At 48.8% G+C, this 16,083-nt stretch overlaps 2 protein-coding genes across 3 annotated transcripts; one reads left to right on the top strand and one right to left on the bottom strand.

Moving 5' to 3' along the window:
• Nucleotides 1–1,359: 1,359 nt before the first annotated feature.
• On the bottom strand, nucleotides 1,360–6,773 carry DTYMK (deoxythymidylate kinase). The gene is made up of 5 exons (XM_032697414.1): nucleotides 6,628–6,773; nucleotides 5,802–5,910; nucleotides 4,545–4,635; nucleotides 2,449–2,646; nucleotides 1,360–1,898 (listed from the first exon to the last, which is right to left on the bottom strand). The coding sequence occupies exons 1-5, from the start codon at nucleotides 6,755–6,757 to the stop codon at nucleotides 1,788–1,790; spliced, it is 639 nt and encodes a 212-aa protein (XP_032553305.1). The 5' UTR covers nucleotides 6,758–6,773; the 3' UTR covers nucleotides 1,360–1,787.
• Nucleotides 6,774–6,863: 90 nt separating this feature from the next.
• Nucleotides 6,864–16,055, top strand: ING5 (inhibitor of growth family member 5). 2 transcript variants are annotated; one of them, XM_032697412.1, is made up of 8 exons: nucleotides 6,864–6,997; nucleotides 7,874–7,945; nucleotides 8,652–8,818; nucleotides 10,189–10,300; nucleotides 11,196–11,289; nucleotides 12,539–12,674; nucleotides 12,832–12,893; nucleotides 13,492–16,055. In XM_032697412.1, the coding sequence occupies exons 1-8, from the start codon at nucleotides 6,961–6,963 to the stop codon at nucleotides 13,532–13,534; spliced, it is 723 nt and encodes a 240-aa protein (XP_032553303.1). In that variant the 5' UTR covers nucleotides 6,864–6,960; the 3' UTR covers nucleotides 13,535–16,055. The 2 variants fall into 2 exon arrangements, with proteins under 2 accessions (XP_032553303.1, XP_032553304.1); XM_032697413.1 differs by lacking the exon at nucleotides 6,864–6,997 and adding an exon at nucleotides 7,722–7,740.
• The last annotated feature ends 28 nt before the right edge of the window (nucleotides 16,056–16,083 follow it).

The raw sequence follows: 16,083 nt of genomic DNA, 5'->3' as shown, positions 1-16,083 counted from the left end.
ATAACCATTATTCCTGTTTTGCCATGCAATAGGAGGACACAGCTTTAACTGGAAGGCTGTACACTCTGTTGGCATGGGCAGGTCCTTTTCATTGAGATCTCATCACTCAGGACACATCACCCTCTTGATCTGTTCACCAGAAGAATCAGTACCTAAAGGGGCTCCAAGAGAGATGGAGAGGTTTGGACAAGGGCCTAGAATGAGAGGACAAGGGGGAATGGCTTCCCACTGCCAGAGGGCTAGATGGGATACTGGGAAGAAATTCTTCCCTGTGAGGGTGCTGACACACTGGCACAGGTTGCCCAGAGAAGCTGTGGCTGCCCCATCCCTGGAAGTGTCCAAGGCCAGGCTGGACGGGGCTTGGAGCAACCTGGGCTAGTGGAAGGTGTCTCTACCCATAGAACAAGATGATCTTTAAGGTCCCTTCCAACCCAAACCATTCTGTGATTCTACTGCTTATTTCACATTCATGATTTCATGGTTAAGGACACCTCAGCCAGACAGGTTTTTACCTGAGTGTTAACACAACCCCAATAACAGAACTAAGCTCAGCTGTCTAAGATCTTTAACAGGTATTTCTGGATTTTCAGTCAGGCCCTTAAAGCTAATAATTAAATGACTTCCCTGTGTGCTGTCTTGTGTCAGTGGTGCTGTCAGGGCCTGATTCAGCATTACAGGCACTCACCTCCTTCACCAGAAGTGTTTGGCTGCCAAGTGCTGGGCAGCTGTGGAGGGAAAGGAGCAGCTTTTTCCATTTCAGCTGATGTCTGTATTAGCAATTTTGCTTTAAACATTTAGCTTTCCTTTCCCTGCTAGGGAATCAGTTCAATCTGCCTCTCTCTAAGAATTAGAGCAGGAGATTAATGCAGTCCTCCCTGCTACAAGGTGTGTTAACTGTCCAGCAGAGACATGAACTCTCTCAGTGCCCCTTGCAAATGATTTAACGTTCCAGTTTGTTATGGTTTGCTGGTTGTTACTGCTGGCTTAGGTGATTCATAGCTGGTCTGGTTTGGCAGCCCTTATGGGCTGTTTAAATTGCACTGAGGGGTGTGTAGGAGCCACAGATTGATTCCCCTCATCTTAGCCAGTCTAAAATAGCTTATGTGCTACTCACCCTCCAAACTGGCCTTGCTGTGAGCTAATCCATCTATTTCAGGCTCTTACCTGCTCACAGCAGTTTTCTGTCCCATTCTCAGTGCACATCTGGGAAGGAGGCCTGAATTCACCTCTCCCTTCATTCCACAGCTCCAGCAAACAGCTTTCCTTGGATTTAGAGCCTGAACCGCAGCACTTTCACCTCCCACGTGTCCTTCTAGAAGATAAATGATCATACTGGAAAAAAAAACGCCCTGTGCCAAATGCTTAAAAGTAATAATTTATTAGCAAGTCCTCTACAGACTGGTTTGAGCATGCAGGGTGCATTTACTAGGGAGGCAGAATAATCAGAAACACAGCAGTTCCCTGGAACTGGAAACTGTCCATGCTCAGGGTGGCCCTGGGCTTCACACCCACATCTGCACCCCAGGACTGGAGCTGCAACAAGAGCTCCTGTTTGGGATAGGGAGGTTTTTACCAAGAATTTGATTCATGCTTATGGTATATTCATTTAAAACATGTGGAAGGGACTATGGAGGGGGAGGAGCAGATGAAATAACAAGGACATCAGCATCGTTGGACCCAGAAGAATACTCAGGATCTGAGCTGTAGCTACTGGAGAGTGATATCTAAGGGAGTCATCCATGAGGTGAGCTTTCCCCTATTCCTTTAGACCTGACCTGTATCAAGTTTTATTTCCAGAGTTCTCCCAGAGGTTTATTCTGAACCTCCTCCATGGTTTTCTCTGCAATGGACTTGATTTCTCTGTGCAAGTCTTCTATGCTCTGTGAAGCATCCACTGTCTGTTTCCAAGACAAAAAAAAAAAAAACAAACAAACAGGATAGATACAGAAAACACAGAAACATGTTATTGGACACCAGAAAATGAGAAAATCTTTGCTGTTAACATCTGCTCCCCCTCATTACTCAATATTGTTAGTGTTCCTGAGCAGTGAAATGAGCTAATTATACCTCCTGTGCACCGTTTCTGGAGTGGAACTGGGAAAAATCTATTTAGGAATAGACATTTAAGAAGTAGATGTGGGGCTGGATGAAGGGAAGCAGAAGAAACTGCTGTTGCATGTTGTTTGCTGACACTCTTTGGGATGTGTTAGATACATAGAGGCAGGTAAGCTGAGATTCATCATTGGTGCTCCAAGAGCTGACCAGGGTGTTCTGCAACAGGGAAGTGCCCTCTGCCACAGCCCACAGTGCCCTTGGCTGGTCCCCAGCATGTCCCCCTGACCAGGAGCAGGAAGGGGGAGCACAGGGATATGATGGGCACAGTTTGGGAGCTCTCATGAGAGACCCCCACCCCAGCCCATGACTAGCCCATTGGGGTTATTTCCTCACCTTCCAGTTAAGGCTCTTGTCTTCCATCAGACAATAGAAGGACTGCAGAACTTTCTCTTGGAAGGAGCTGGACTCATAACGTTCATGTCCATAGTTCCCTCGTTCTACTGCTTCTTCTGGGCTTAACTGAAGAAACAGGATCAGGTCTGGCTTTGGGAGTCCCACGTCGGGCTGTTTGCACCAGTCCAGGCAGAAGTTCTGTCCCAAACAAAGACAACCAAATTTGAGGTGAAAGAAACACAAAAAGCGATAATATCCCAGCTTCCCATGTGGGAATTCAGTCCTGGTAATTTGGGGAGGAGCAGGTTTTGCTGGGTGCTGTGCACCCCTCGTGCTCACTTAAGTTGGACAGAGCTAAAGATTTTAATGCCTCTTCTGCAGAGCCCTTCAGAGCTCTACCAAGGCACATCCTGAGCCTCCTCCCAGCCTTTATCAGTCCAAAACTCGTGCTTGGTCCAAAAGAAAGCTGCTCCCAAATACAAACACCACACAGCTTCCCTGTGGATCTCTGAGCCCATGGAGGCTCCTTTTCAACACTCACTTACCCAGGAATTTCAGTCCAGACACAAGAGAAGCAGTTTTCCAGTTTCTGGATCTTGCTGACTGATCTGAAGACTTCCATCAGGGCACGTGAATCCATGGTGTTGTGGGGAGACCGTGGAGGCTTGTCCACTTAATGCTCATCCAAATCCTAAATCCCTCTTTTAAGAGGAGCAGGCAAATCTGCCCTCCAGTTTCTCCCCAGATGTTCTGTATCCCAGCAGTTTGGGTGTTTTTTGGATGCATATGCAGTGGAGTTTTTAATCCCTTGAGGGTGTGATAGAAGCTGGAAGTGCCACAGCATCTTGGACGTGAGCTCTGGCTGCTGGTAACTATTGTGTTAGATATGGGCATCAACATCTCCCCTTCTTCTGGGAATGCTTTTGGAGTGAAAAACGTGTCAAACTCCACTCCTTTAACAAGTAGATGAGATCCCTTCTAGCAAAGGATGCCATCTCTGCTTCCCAGGAGTTGCATCCATATGCCTGAGTGCTGCAGGTTGACAGCTGCAGTCAAAGAAATGCAGACACTTGAAGACATTTTTTCCCCCCACTGGATAGCAGAACATTCCTTCATGTGCCCACATGGGCTTGGGGTCATTGTTTTGGAGTGACTGACTCAGCCTGTGTTACATGTGTCTTCGCTCCTAATTAGGGGCCTTTGCAGACACCCAATTAGCACCTAAATGCTTTAATGCATCTGTCTCAGGGTTAAGCCCCACTGTCCAGGCTTGGGGAAGCAGGAGGGTGGAAAAAGATGTAGGTGAGGGTGCAAGGCATGGGGATCCAGGACCTCCTCAATCCTCCCAGGAAGCAGGAGAAGGCTTGGGCAGGAATTAATGCAGGGCACTGGTGCTGCAGGCCTGGCTTCAGCTTCTGTGACCACAGGGTGCTCTTTGAGGATTGAGGGCTACTCAGCAGGAATGGGGCTTATCTGATGGAGTGGGACAAGAGTGACTGTGCAGAACAGGGAGGCTGACAGAGCTGACTTGTCCTGGAAGCAGGGACAGGCCCAAAGGCACAAGTGGGAACATGAGAACTTCAGGCCAAAATGAAGAAAGTCACTTTTTACTCTGAAGGTGAGCAAAGAAGAGCCCAGAAAGGAGTGGATCTACATCCCTGGAGAGACTCAGACCTTGGCTGGATGTGGGCCCGAGTCAGCCCTGCTGGAGGCTGGGCTTCATGACTTCCACAAATGCTTTCCAAAATAAGTGGTTCTGTTATTCTTTGCAAGTTTATGGGCCACCAGTCAGAGCAAGCACGGAGAGTCTTAAATAAACTCCTGGAATCATTCTCCAGAGTCAAACAGGTCAGCTTCCAGTCCAGGAGTCTGTCCAGATTTACAGAAAGCAACCAAGTGAGTTTCTCTGTTCTGGGGAAGGGCAGACCCGGGCAAACACACTATGTCAACACCTGAGCTGAAACTTCCAGCCCTCACTTGCAATCCTCATTTCCCAGAAGGAAAATGGCCCCTGGGCCACTCACAGCAATGGCATCTACCTGGAGCTGCTCCCCCAAACAGAGTGAGGGGCAGGGGCTGCTGCAGGACTCACTCACCCCTTTGGCATTTGTGAAGGCCACTCCAGAGAAGGCGTATCTGTCAACCACGATCGTGATCCCTTGGTGTAGCTTCTCTTTCATCCCCGGTCTGAAACCACGTGGGAGATAAAATAATGAAGTTAGTTACACTCCTTTGTAGTGACAGAAATGAAAGGAGTTCATCTAAAAAACCAAGTATGTCAGTATTACTAGAGATCACTGTCAGGGTCAGCTGTGATGCAGACAAAGAGCTGTTTGTATTCTCTGACAGGCATTTACCAAATATCCTTTCAAAACACCCAAATTCAGGGTGCCCGGGGCTGGGCACTGCTCTAGGCAGCTCCAGGGCTTACAGGCAAGATCACAACTGAACTGTATTGATATGAATGACCCTCTTTAGGTGGTGCAGTAGATTTGTGATACCTTTATTCACAATGACAGTTCTTATCAGAGCTCACTCATCTGCCTTACTGTCTCACAGTTTCCTTGTCACTGCCACTACAGCAGAGCCACAAAAGCTTTTCTGTAAAATGAGAACATTTTGCAATATAGGTTTCCAGGTGAAAACAACAGCCAACAACCACTTCCCCACCTCCACACACGAAGACTTGGGAGCTAAAGCAAGGACAGCCAGTCATGGCTGACCCCAGCCTTTGGCTTGAGGGGAAATTTGGGGGCAATTCCTTAACCACTGTCACTCACAGGGACTGCCTGGCAAAGCAAGGCCTCTTCAGGGAGAAGAGAAAATTCACAGTCTAGGCTGGTTCAGTCTCAGCTCCCCAGTTCTTTAATGCAGTACGGTACAGGGACTGGAAATATGGTACCAATGATTCCAAAAAGCCACACTGTGGGACCTGATCTAAGGTTACAAGGCCAAGGTTAGATAGGATAGGGAGTAGAAATTCTTCTCTGTGAGCAAGTGCAGCTCTGGCACAGGTTGCCCAGCAAAGCTGTGGCTGCCCCATCCCTGGAAGTGTCCAAGGCCAGGCTGGACGGGACTTGGAGTAATCTGGGATAGTGGAAGGTGTCCCTGCCCTTGGCAGTGGGTGGAACTCAATGGTCTTTAAGGTCCCTTCCAACCTAAGCCATTCTGGGATTCTATGATTAAATCCAAAGCTGGAAGAGTTCTTGAGACATCAATTCCAGCCTGTCTGGAATTTCCCTGGCTGAACAGGATCACAGCCCTGTACTTTCCGTATCCACTGCAAGCTCAAACCCCAGGGGGATTCAACACCACCCATTTTTCTTCTACAACTGAACAAACTTCCTCCTTACACATGTTCCCAGCGGTTGGCAGAGAAGAGCAGGTGGATGGTGTGGTCCTCCAGGTCCTTCTCCCTCACCAGGTAGGAGCTGATCAGCTGCCCAATCTCTGTCGTTCTGTCTGTGGGAAAGAGGGGGAGAAGGAGCAAAGGCTGCCCCAAGCTGCTCTTGCCAGAGGGGTGTCCATCTGTCCTGGGAGTCTGTCTGTCTGTAACAGGTGGGAAGAGGTCGGTCCATCCAGGGTGGGGGGCTGTCTGTCTCGGGTTGTGGGAGGTCGGTCTGTCCGGGGTGGGGGGTATGTTTGTTGGTCACGGGTCAGAGAAGACCAGTCCATATGGGGATGGGAATCTCCCTGCCTGTGGCAGATTGGGAGGAGGTCAATCTGCCACGGGTGGGAAGAGCTCAGTCTAAGCACGGATGGGAATATCTGCCTGTCCCAGGCTGGGAGGCGGCCGGTCGGCCTGCCCAAGCATGGGGGGTCCATCTGTCGTGGGTGGGGGGCGGTCGGCCCGTCCGGGGATAGGAATATCTGCCTGTCCCAGGCTGGGAGGCGGTCAGTCGATCTATCCGAGCATGAGGATCCATCTCTCACGGGTGGGGGACGGTCGGTCCATCCGGCCTGGGAGGGGGTCTATCCGCCACCAGAGCCCCCTGCCGGCACCCCCCGTGCCAGTGTTCACACCGAGCGCCTGGTGCCCCCCCGGGCCCCCGCCCCGTCGTACCCGCGAAGGGGATGAGGCCGGCCCTGTGCCCCACGGCCCCGCCGTGCCCGATGAGCTCGGCCCTGTGCCCCCCGCCCCCGGGAAGCGGACGAGGCCCGCTCTGCGCCCCCCCGTACCCGGGAAGCGGATGAGGTCAGCCTTGTGCCCGGCGGCCCGCAGCCCCTGCACGAGGCGCCGTCCCTGCGTGCTCTTGCCGGCCCTGTCCACGCCCTCCAGCGCGATGAGGGCCCCGCGCCGCGCCGCCATCGCCGCGCGCGCGCCGCGCCGCGCCGCACCGCCCCCCGCCGCCCCGCGCCGGCCAATGCGCGCCCGCCTCGCCCCTCATGAATATGCATAAGGCGCGCAGCCGGCGGCCAATGGGCGGCGGGCGGGCCGCGCATACGGGATGAGGCCGCGGGCCTGGTCATGCGGGGCCGGCGCGCGGCGGGGAGCGGCGCGCGGGCCGCAAGATGGCGACCGCCATGTACCTGGAGCACTACCTGGACAGTGAGCGCGGGGCGCGGGCGGCGGGGCCGGGAGGGGCGGCGGGGGAGCCGGGGCGGGGGCCAGGGCCGGGGCGGGGGCGGCGCGGGTGGAGTTGGGACGGGGACGGGGGCGGCGGCGGCGGCGGCGCGGGAATTAGAACTGCGCCACGGGCGGTGCGGGGGGCGGGGCTGCCGCTAGACGTCATCAGCCGGCGCCGCGGCGCGCGCGTCATCGGCGCGCGCCGATGAGCGGGGCAGTGAGGGGATGGCGGCTATGGGGATTCGCCGGGCGGGGGGATCCTGTTCCTACACACACACAGAGGGCAGGGGTCCGCTCACACCCCTCAGACACACACCCCTCAGACACACACCCCTCAGACACACACCCCTCAGACACACACCCCTCAGGCACACACCCCTCAGACACACACCCCTCAGGCACACACCCCTCAGGCACACACCCCTCAGGCACACACCCCTCAGGCACACACCCCTCAGACACACACCCCTCAGACACACACCCCTCAGACACACACCCCTCCGACACACACCCCTCAGACACACACCCCTCAGACACACACACACAGACACACACCCCTCAGACACACAGACACACACAGACACACACACACAGTGGGCCGGGGGTCCGCTCACCCCACACACGGTGGGCAGGGGGTCCCGGGCCGCTGGTGCCAGGCCGGTGCCGGCCTGCGAAGGCCCGTGGTCTGGTGCCCAAGCTCCGCTGAGGCAAACAGCTGGCTCACGGTACATGACTCGCAGGATGGTTTGGGTTGGGAGAGACCTTAAAGTCCCTCGCATTCCAACTCCCTGCCACGGACAGGGACACCTTCCGCTAGACCAGGTCGATCCGAGGATTTATTGGTATTTTTAATTGCAGGTATTGAAAACCTGCCGTGTGAGCTGCAGAGGAACTTCCAGCTGATGCGGGAGCTGGACCAGAGAACAGAAGGTGTGTTCAGGTATTTTGGCAAGTGAAGGCACAGAGAGTCTCACCTGAAGGACGGGAAGAGCCCAGGGGAGACTGGACTTTAGAGGATGTGTCTCCCCTTATTGCTTTTCCTTTTCTCATCCCGAGGGCTCTGCAGTGTTTGTTTCTTCTCTATGAGGGCTGCAGCTCCCAGGGCTTGGTTTTGTGTTCAGCCCTGGAGTTTTACTTCGTAGCTGTGTGATCACTGTACCTGATGACCCCTTGGAGGGTCTTCCTTGCACACATTTCCGTATCTACCAAGTCCTAGGTTGCTGTGTGCTTTGCAGGACCATTTTCTTTTTCCTTTTTGAAGTTTTTGTTCATATTTGACAGCACAGTAAAGACTTCCAGTTTGAACCACTAGAACAGTAACTGTGCAGCAAACAGAATATTCTGCATGTGGGAAGAGAGGGTGAAGCTTGTGAAGCCGTGGGTTTGGTTTCTGATCTTAACTCTGAATTAACCCTTGAAGTAGGTATAAAACACTTGAAAAAAGCAGAATCACACCACAGGTGTTGAAGAGCAAATACCTTTGACTTAATTTTTTCTAATTGTTTTTAAAAAGGAAAATACATTGAGTAATTGAGGGGAGTCTAAAAACTTTCAGGAAGAGTCTCCTAAATACCTTAGAGAAGTAGAAGAGCCAAAATACCTGCTTTGGAAGACAACTCTGTCCTTTGCCTTTCAGATAAGAAAGCAGAGATCGACAGCCTGGCGGCAGAGTACATCGAGTCAGTGAAGAACATGTTGCCTGAGGAGCGAGTGGAGCACCTGAAGAAGATCCAGAGTGCCTACAGCAAGTGCAAGGAGTACAGTGATGACAAAGTGCAGCTGGCCATGCAGACCTATGAGATGGTGAGGCTCTGGAAAAACGGGCACGCTCTGGAGTGGTGCACAGGGAGGCGCTTCCACCACATCAGCTTCTCCCGACGTATCTATTTTGTTGCTTAAAATCTTACTGAAACAAATTATTGGTTCTCAAGCTTAGTTTCCTCACTGTTGCCATTCCCAAAAAGCCTCCTTCTGTGTCACTGGGTTTTGTGCCAAGAAGGCTTCTCTTGTGCTGAAGAATTAATGAGTTTATCTCCCTTGGAAGTTGCTCTGTCAGTAGTACCCGTCTGCTGTGTGATAACGCCAGAGAATTTTCCCCACTCCCTCCTCCCCAGCAGCTCCTCTGTCACCTGATAATTTATTTGGGGCTGATCTTGGCTGCAGACAAGGTTTTTTAAGTCAACTGCAGTACTTTATTGTGGAGGAATGAAGGAGATCTGCTCCATTGCCTTGGTTTATGGGACATCGAAATTTCCTCGATGAACCTTGTGGGAAAATCCTGTTTCTTAAGATGTAGCTTTCCACTTTTTTATTCTTCTGCTCCTACTCCTGTGACCCTGTAGCTGCCCCTTGAGAATTCTTATTTCTCTGTGTTTTACCCCCTGGATAAAACTTGAGGGAATCCTTCTGACTGTACCAAGTGTGTGTCGTCCAGCATGTGGAGATGCTTTGGGTTGTGCTGCATCTACAGATGTTTTCTTGCCCTCAGACACTTCAGAGAAGGAAATTGTCACAGGAATATCAGTGGCCTAGATAACTGGCCAACTAATTTGATGACGGAGTGTTGCAGTGGCACAATTTGGGGGTGGTGGCTTAAAATACCTTTGCTACCTCCCTGTTGTGTAAGTCACATTGTTGCAGCCAGGGGAGTACAAGGTACTTTAACTGATGTGCATTGATTTGATATTGGGCATAGTCAGTTTCTGCTTGTGTTTATTACTATATTTCTTTAATTAACATGACAATGTAGTACCAGGGAAAAAAATGAACTTATCCACTCGATGCATTTCAAGGACAATATTTGAATTTTGAAAACTGCAGGGACTAACAAGTTATTTTTAGTACCTCCCATCGTGTTTTGTTCTGCAAACAATTAGCCTGAGTTCCTTTAACTCTCCCTTATGTCACCTCCCTTTCTCTTTGCCCTGGAGGGATTGGGTCCTCTTGCTTTTTGACTCATTTTCCCTCCTCTTGCTTTTTGACTCGTTTTCTCTCCGCCTCCGTTCGCTCCGTGTGTGCCGTTTCCCTTTTCCCAGCCTGTGCCCCTTCCCCGCCTTGTCCTGTGCTCCCACACTCTGTTGGTGGTGATAACAGCCAAGTTTTAGCCCTTCCTGTTTTCGTGTGGGGCTCTTGTTGGTGTTTGTAGCTGAGTCTGTGGTCTCCCCTGGGCGCAGGTGGATAAGCACATCCGCCGGCTGGACGCGGACCTGGCGCGCTTTGAGGCCGATCTCAAAGATAAACTGGAAGGCAGCGACTTTGAACCCCCTGGATCTCGGAGCCTGAAAAGTGGGTAAATTTTATGCAACTGAGAGAGCCTTTGCCAGCACTGCAGGAAGGCTGAGATGTAAAATAGGCCCTTGTTTCTGGAAGAGGGAAAGAAGTGCACCGTAGTTGCTCTGCTTGGCTTTAATGCTCTTCAGAATATTTACACTGGGCAATGGATAAAGAGAAATGTAGTGCTGGGGTCAAACTTGGTGTTTCACAGATCACCCTGAGGTTGTAAGGAGGGAGCTGGCCAAGGGGCAACTGACTGTGCCAAACCTGCACTGATGTGTGTAAAGGTGTGAGTTTCAAGCTTGATCTGTTACTAAGTTCTGTGCTCTTTTTGAAGGGAGATTTGCCTATCTTCCTCCTTTTACCAGAATCTCAATACTAATCAAACTGAGAAAAAGCAGGAAAAATTAGGAGGTAAAGGAAGATACCAGTTTTTGTAGTGCAGACCGAAATCTTGTGTGATTACAGTGACATTTGAGTGTGAATAACAGCAGCACAGCACAGCTTTATGCCTCTCAACTATGAAATAAGGGGTAAGAGCAGGGAGGTGGAGATGAAAGTTACTTTAGTTATTGAGTAACCTATTAACTGTTTAAAAATGTACTGAGATTTAAAAAAAATACTGCCAGTCTAATCAAATGTGATGCTGTTTATATCTTGTGCTAACACACTGCAGTGCTTTAATTGCCAAAAGAGTTTGGGGCTCAGTTGTACTTGCTAATTTGGTTTATTTGTGGCATAAAAATGAATTTCAGAGTCAGCATATTCAATTACAGATGAAATAAGGATTGTTCAGTTGCATTTGAAATGAGAATTTCAAGACAATAACTGCATCAAGAGAGTGACACCCTGGGATGTTTCTGCCACTCAAATAGGCTGAAAAGATGGGGCTGTTTTTCCTTTCTAGAGGGACGAAGTCAGAAAGACAAAAGGAGCTCTCGTGGCCGAGGCAGGAGAACATCTGAAGAAGATACACCAAAGAAAAAGAAGCTCAAAGGAGGGTAAGGCAGAGCCAGGCACAGCTCTGGGGACTTGTGCTTGACACTTCATGAATTTTCCACGAGGTCGTGTTACCCTATTTATGACTCGTGCCCGGATGGTTAGAGTGTTCTGGTCTTACACCATTTCATTACTGTCCTGCTTGGGACAGGCCAGCTTTGTTAATTAACTCCTTGGTTGGCATGTGGAAGCTCAGCATGCTTGGAACACTCTGACTGGAAGGACAAGATCAGCCCCTCTGTTGCTGTTGGCAAGCTGAGAGAAAATAGCTTTGATTTTTGTCACATGGCTATTTTTAACAGTGGCTTGTCTGGGTGGTAAAAAGAAACACTTGTCCATCAGGACAGAAACTGATGTTGTTTTGTTGTTCTAGAAATCTTGGAGAATTTAGGGGAGTGTTTTCAAAGGATCGTGTCCTACATATCCTTGAATAATCTGATTCAGTTTTGGGAAGCAAGGAGGAAGGCAGGCTTGTCCCTTCTCTGTGATGTGATTTGTATTAAAGGGGCTTTGTTTATTCTGATACTTTCAGTTGGTTAAATGGTGGGGCAGAAAACTAAAAATAGTTTCTGTGAACTGCTACTGACATGTCAGCACATTCCTGGCAGAGCAAGAGGGTTCACTCATATCTGACAATGAGAAAATAATGTATATTAAAACAGACTGGGGGAGAAAAACCCAAACAGGTTATTCTGCCCACAAACAGAAGTGATGTGTATGATAATTTTGTTACTTTAGTCACGGCATCTACAAGTAATTTTCTTAATCCTGTATAGTCATACTGTGTTTGATCAACCTGTTTTATTATTTTAATTATTGGATAATATGTGATAATATAATTTAAACTCTAAAGTAGGGTGAGTGTGGTTTAAGGAAGATAATTGTAAAATACTAATTTTCCTGAGTGGGACTCAGATCTTTGAACCCTAAAATGGTTTGGGTTGGAAGGGACCTTAAAGACCATCTTGTTCCAACACCCTGCCATGGGCAGGGACAGCTTCCACCAGCCCAGGTTGCTCCAAGCCCTGTCCAACCTGGCCTTGGACACTTCCAGGGATGGGGCAGCCACAGCTCCTCTGGGCAGCCTGAACCAGGGCCTCACCACCCTCACAGGGAAGAATTTTTTCCCCAAATTCCATCTAACCCTCTGGCAGTGGGAAGCCATTCCCCCTTGTCCTGTCACTCCAGGCCCTTGTAAGACAGTGTTTCCTGCAACTGGGAATGTTTTGTCCTCACTCTCCTTGCCCACAGGTCTGAGTTTGCTGATACCATCCTGTCAGTGCATCCCTCGGATGTCCTGGACATGCCAGTGGATCCCAACGAACCCACCTACTGCCTGTGTCACCAGGTGTCCTATGGGGAGATGATTGGCTGTGACAACCCAGATGTAAGCACTGGAGATATGGTTTATTTTTGGATATTTGCAGTATCCCAACTCTGTGGAATCTGAGGAGGGGGCCCTTGCTCTGTTAGATCATACCAAATGACAGGAACGTTTGCGAATCACTAAGCGTCTCTTTGGGTCTTTCCTTTCTGTTTTGCAGTGCCCCATCGAGTGGTTCCACTTTGCCTGTGTGGACCTGACAACCAAACCAAAAGGGAAATGGTGAGTGTGACAACATACAGCTTTGGGATTTTTATCAAGCTGCAGTTTGCCTCAACAAGAATTAAAATGACAACAAGAATTAAAACCCCATTGTGACCCTTCCTGACAGAGGAGCTTTGCTCTTCTCATCAGAAGGTTTGCATCCTCTATGAGTGGGGATTGTGTTTGAGAGTAGAAGGTACAAAGGGAACCTTCTTTCTAAAGTCCATTTCCATGGGAGTCTTGGGTTCTAGTGGGAGCAAAACTGCCTGTCAAACAGAGCAGGTTTTGACCTGAGGTTTGTGTAACGTGTACAGGTTACAGCTGAGGTTTGCTGGATTGTCACTAGTTGTGGCTTTGCTTATAATTGAGAGACATACATTTTTTTCACTTCTGGAGGCAGATTTTGAAGACTTGTCAGGGTTTTACTTAAGTATGTGCTCATTTTGGGAAGCATCCTGGACTTGTTCTGTACTTAGATTAAAGCACTCCATTAGATAAAACTAAGTAACAGTGTACCTGTCAGAAACAGTCTTAAGTGTTCACGAGTAGTAAAAGCAGTTCTTGGGCTCTGTGCTGTTAATTTCAGGAGCTGATTACTGTCTCTTTTCCCCTGCAGGTTTTGTCCTCGTTGTGTTCAGGAAAGAAAGAAAAAGAAGTAAGGAGTAGAGGGGAATGCACCACCGAGGCAAGAAGAATTTAATATATTCCTTTATTCACGTTGCAATATTACCTTTGATTATTTTTTGTTAATCTACCCTCCATCTTTTTCCGGTATGGTATTTAATTATCCAGTGGCCAGTTGTAATTCCTGTTCTTTCATAAGAAAATGACTTTGGGAGGGAGTCCCAAGTCCCTTTGCCACAGAGATTTTATTTATGTTACTCTTGCACAGTAATACTGAGAGGGTGTTGCCTTTCCTGGCTGTTTCCATTTCCCTGAAGATCCTTTAAGTACCTCACTGTGAAGATGAAACCTACAGTATTCTTGGAGAGAGAGAGAAGGTTGGATTTATTCAGAAAATAAGATGAAGGCCTGAATTGTCAGCTGTGACTGCCTGTGTGGGTAAATCAGGAAATCAGGTTTTAGGGAGAGGCTCCATGAGGACACTGTGTTTGTTCCCATGATGGTCTGGCTCTGCTATTGGAGAAGGGCACTCTGGAATGTTCTAGTTTTTTATTGGGCCACATTTGCATGTTCTTGACTTCTTTAAGCTGCCTTTCAGATGATGAATGTGAATCCTTGTGTTGACACAGTGTCAGTGGCTGCAGTGGAAGGGAGAGAGGAAATCAGGAGTAGGAAAGCAAAAGTCTTTGTTTTCTTACTTCTTCTGAGTTACAGTGGATGCAGAAGTTGAGGGGGGACCAGAGATAAGTCTTGTCTTTATATCTGTCTCCTGCATTATAAGGTTTACCTGCCTACAATGAAAGATGTAGTGGAGAAGGACTCTTCTGCTGGTGGAGGGGGGAAAGAAAAGCCCCCAACTCCTGAAGTTTGCTGGCCGTGGTCCCTGAGGGGTGTTGGCTCTGTGCAGGGCTGTGAGCTGCTTTCCTTACCGGTGTACAGGAGCTCTTGGAGGCTGCTGCAAAGGCATGAAGAAACTTCCAGATAAGCTTTTCTTCTGCTGAATAAGCAGCACAGGAGATTAAAAACACTTCTCAGATTCTGGCACCTGTTTTCAAAAGGAAAAAGGCTTTTCCTGTTTTACTGAGCCTCTTAATCATGTTTTACAATGAAGAAAAGTAGAACACAGCCCCTACCACTCCTCCTCCCCTCTGTGGGGCTTTGTGCCTGCTGCTGACATAGAGGAAACCTCTCAATCCTGAGGCAGCTTTTCTGTGAACATTTGGATTTATTGCATCTCCACTGGAAAAAAAAATGCCCATCTCCAGGGTCCTGTCATTTAAAATAAGTGTGATGTTGCATGTGGCTTCACTACGTTACATCACGGAGAGGTGAAGTTTTCATACTCCTGTTTATGAGATGATGCACATTTGTCATTGCTGCCATGGAATAGCACCTGGAAAGCAGGCAGAGGAATTAAAAACAGAATGCTGGAGGGAAGGAGGAGGGACAGCACAGGCACACAAACCTGAACTTAGAGGTGCAGCCAGCCCTTGTTTTCTTTCTGCTTCTTTATGAGGGCAAATCTGTGATACCTCATGAGCCAGCTTGTAATCCAGTCACCAGTGGGTGGGAGCTGCAGCTGCTGCACTGGATTCATCTGGAGCATTGCTGTGTCCTGATGACCTGTGTTGATGGTGTTTCAGGTTTTATTTTCCCCTTCCATCCAATGTTATTTATCTGGGGTTTTTTTAACTTTTTTCCTAAGGCTTTGTTGGTAGTGGTATCACCATAGATTAAGCATTTGATTTGAAACAGTCTCAAAATTCCACTCTGGAGGTCTTGCTGGAAGCGTGCCCTGAGGGAAGAGTCCAGCTCTGGATGAGCCAGTGTGGAGCTGACCTCCCTCAGCTCCAAAACACATTTTTAGAATTACCTTTGGGGCTTGGAAGAGCGTTTTCCACTTTAACCAGCCATGCAAAAAAAAAGGAAAACAAGCTCTAGAAGGTAGAGCCCTCAAGAGGACGGATGATTTGCTAGGAATGATGTGAGGTGCAACATTCTCCTCTTCTTTGCAATGTCTCTGATGTGTAAAGCATCTGAGATCTGATACCAGCAATAAGTTCTCCCACTGGGAGCACACCAGTGCAGGGCTTGGATGGGCTCAGGAGTGTCTCCTGCCCTCTTTACACCTGGTTGTTGAGAATTTTTTTTTTGACAACTCCTTATAGACAGAAATACCAGTAGCCTTCACTTTTGCTTACTAAAGGATTTCAATCTGACCCTTGAATGTACAGCGTTAAATGTTTCCTGGAGGAAGGGTGACCCCTGAAGGAATGTCCCGCTAAAGATTGCCCACCCGGGGGCTCAGCTTTACCACAGCTCACCCAAACCGGAGGCCGAAACTTCAACCCAAAAATCCTACTTTTATAACAGAATTAAGACCCTTAACCGAAAAAAAAAAACCAACCAAAACCAACATAAACCTTTTTTTTTTTCCTTTCTTAACGAGAAAAAAGAAATAAGGAATGTAAAATTTAAAAACAAATGTATATCTGTATTTTTGGATCTTGGAGATGATGGATTATATTATAAAATAAAGTATTTTTGGGAATAAAAGGTGTGAGGGGAATGCGGGGCCGGGGGG

Source organism: Chiroxiphia lanceolata, chromosome 10 (assembly GCF_009829145.1).
Source record: "Chiroxiphia lanceolata isolate bChiLan1 chromosome 10, bChiLan1.pri, whole genome shotgun sequence".
NCBI lineage: Eukaryota > Metazoa > Chordata > Aves > Passeriformes > Pipridae > Chiroxiphia > Chiroxiphia lanceolata.
The sequence above is the reverse complement of the archived record's forward strand: the minus strand, read 5'-3'. Positions and strand labels throughout refer to the sequence as shown.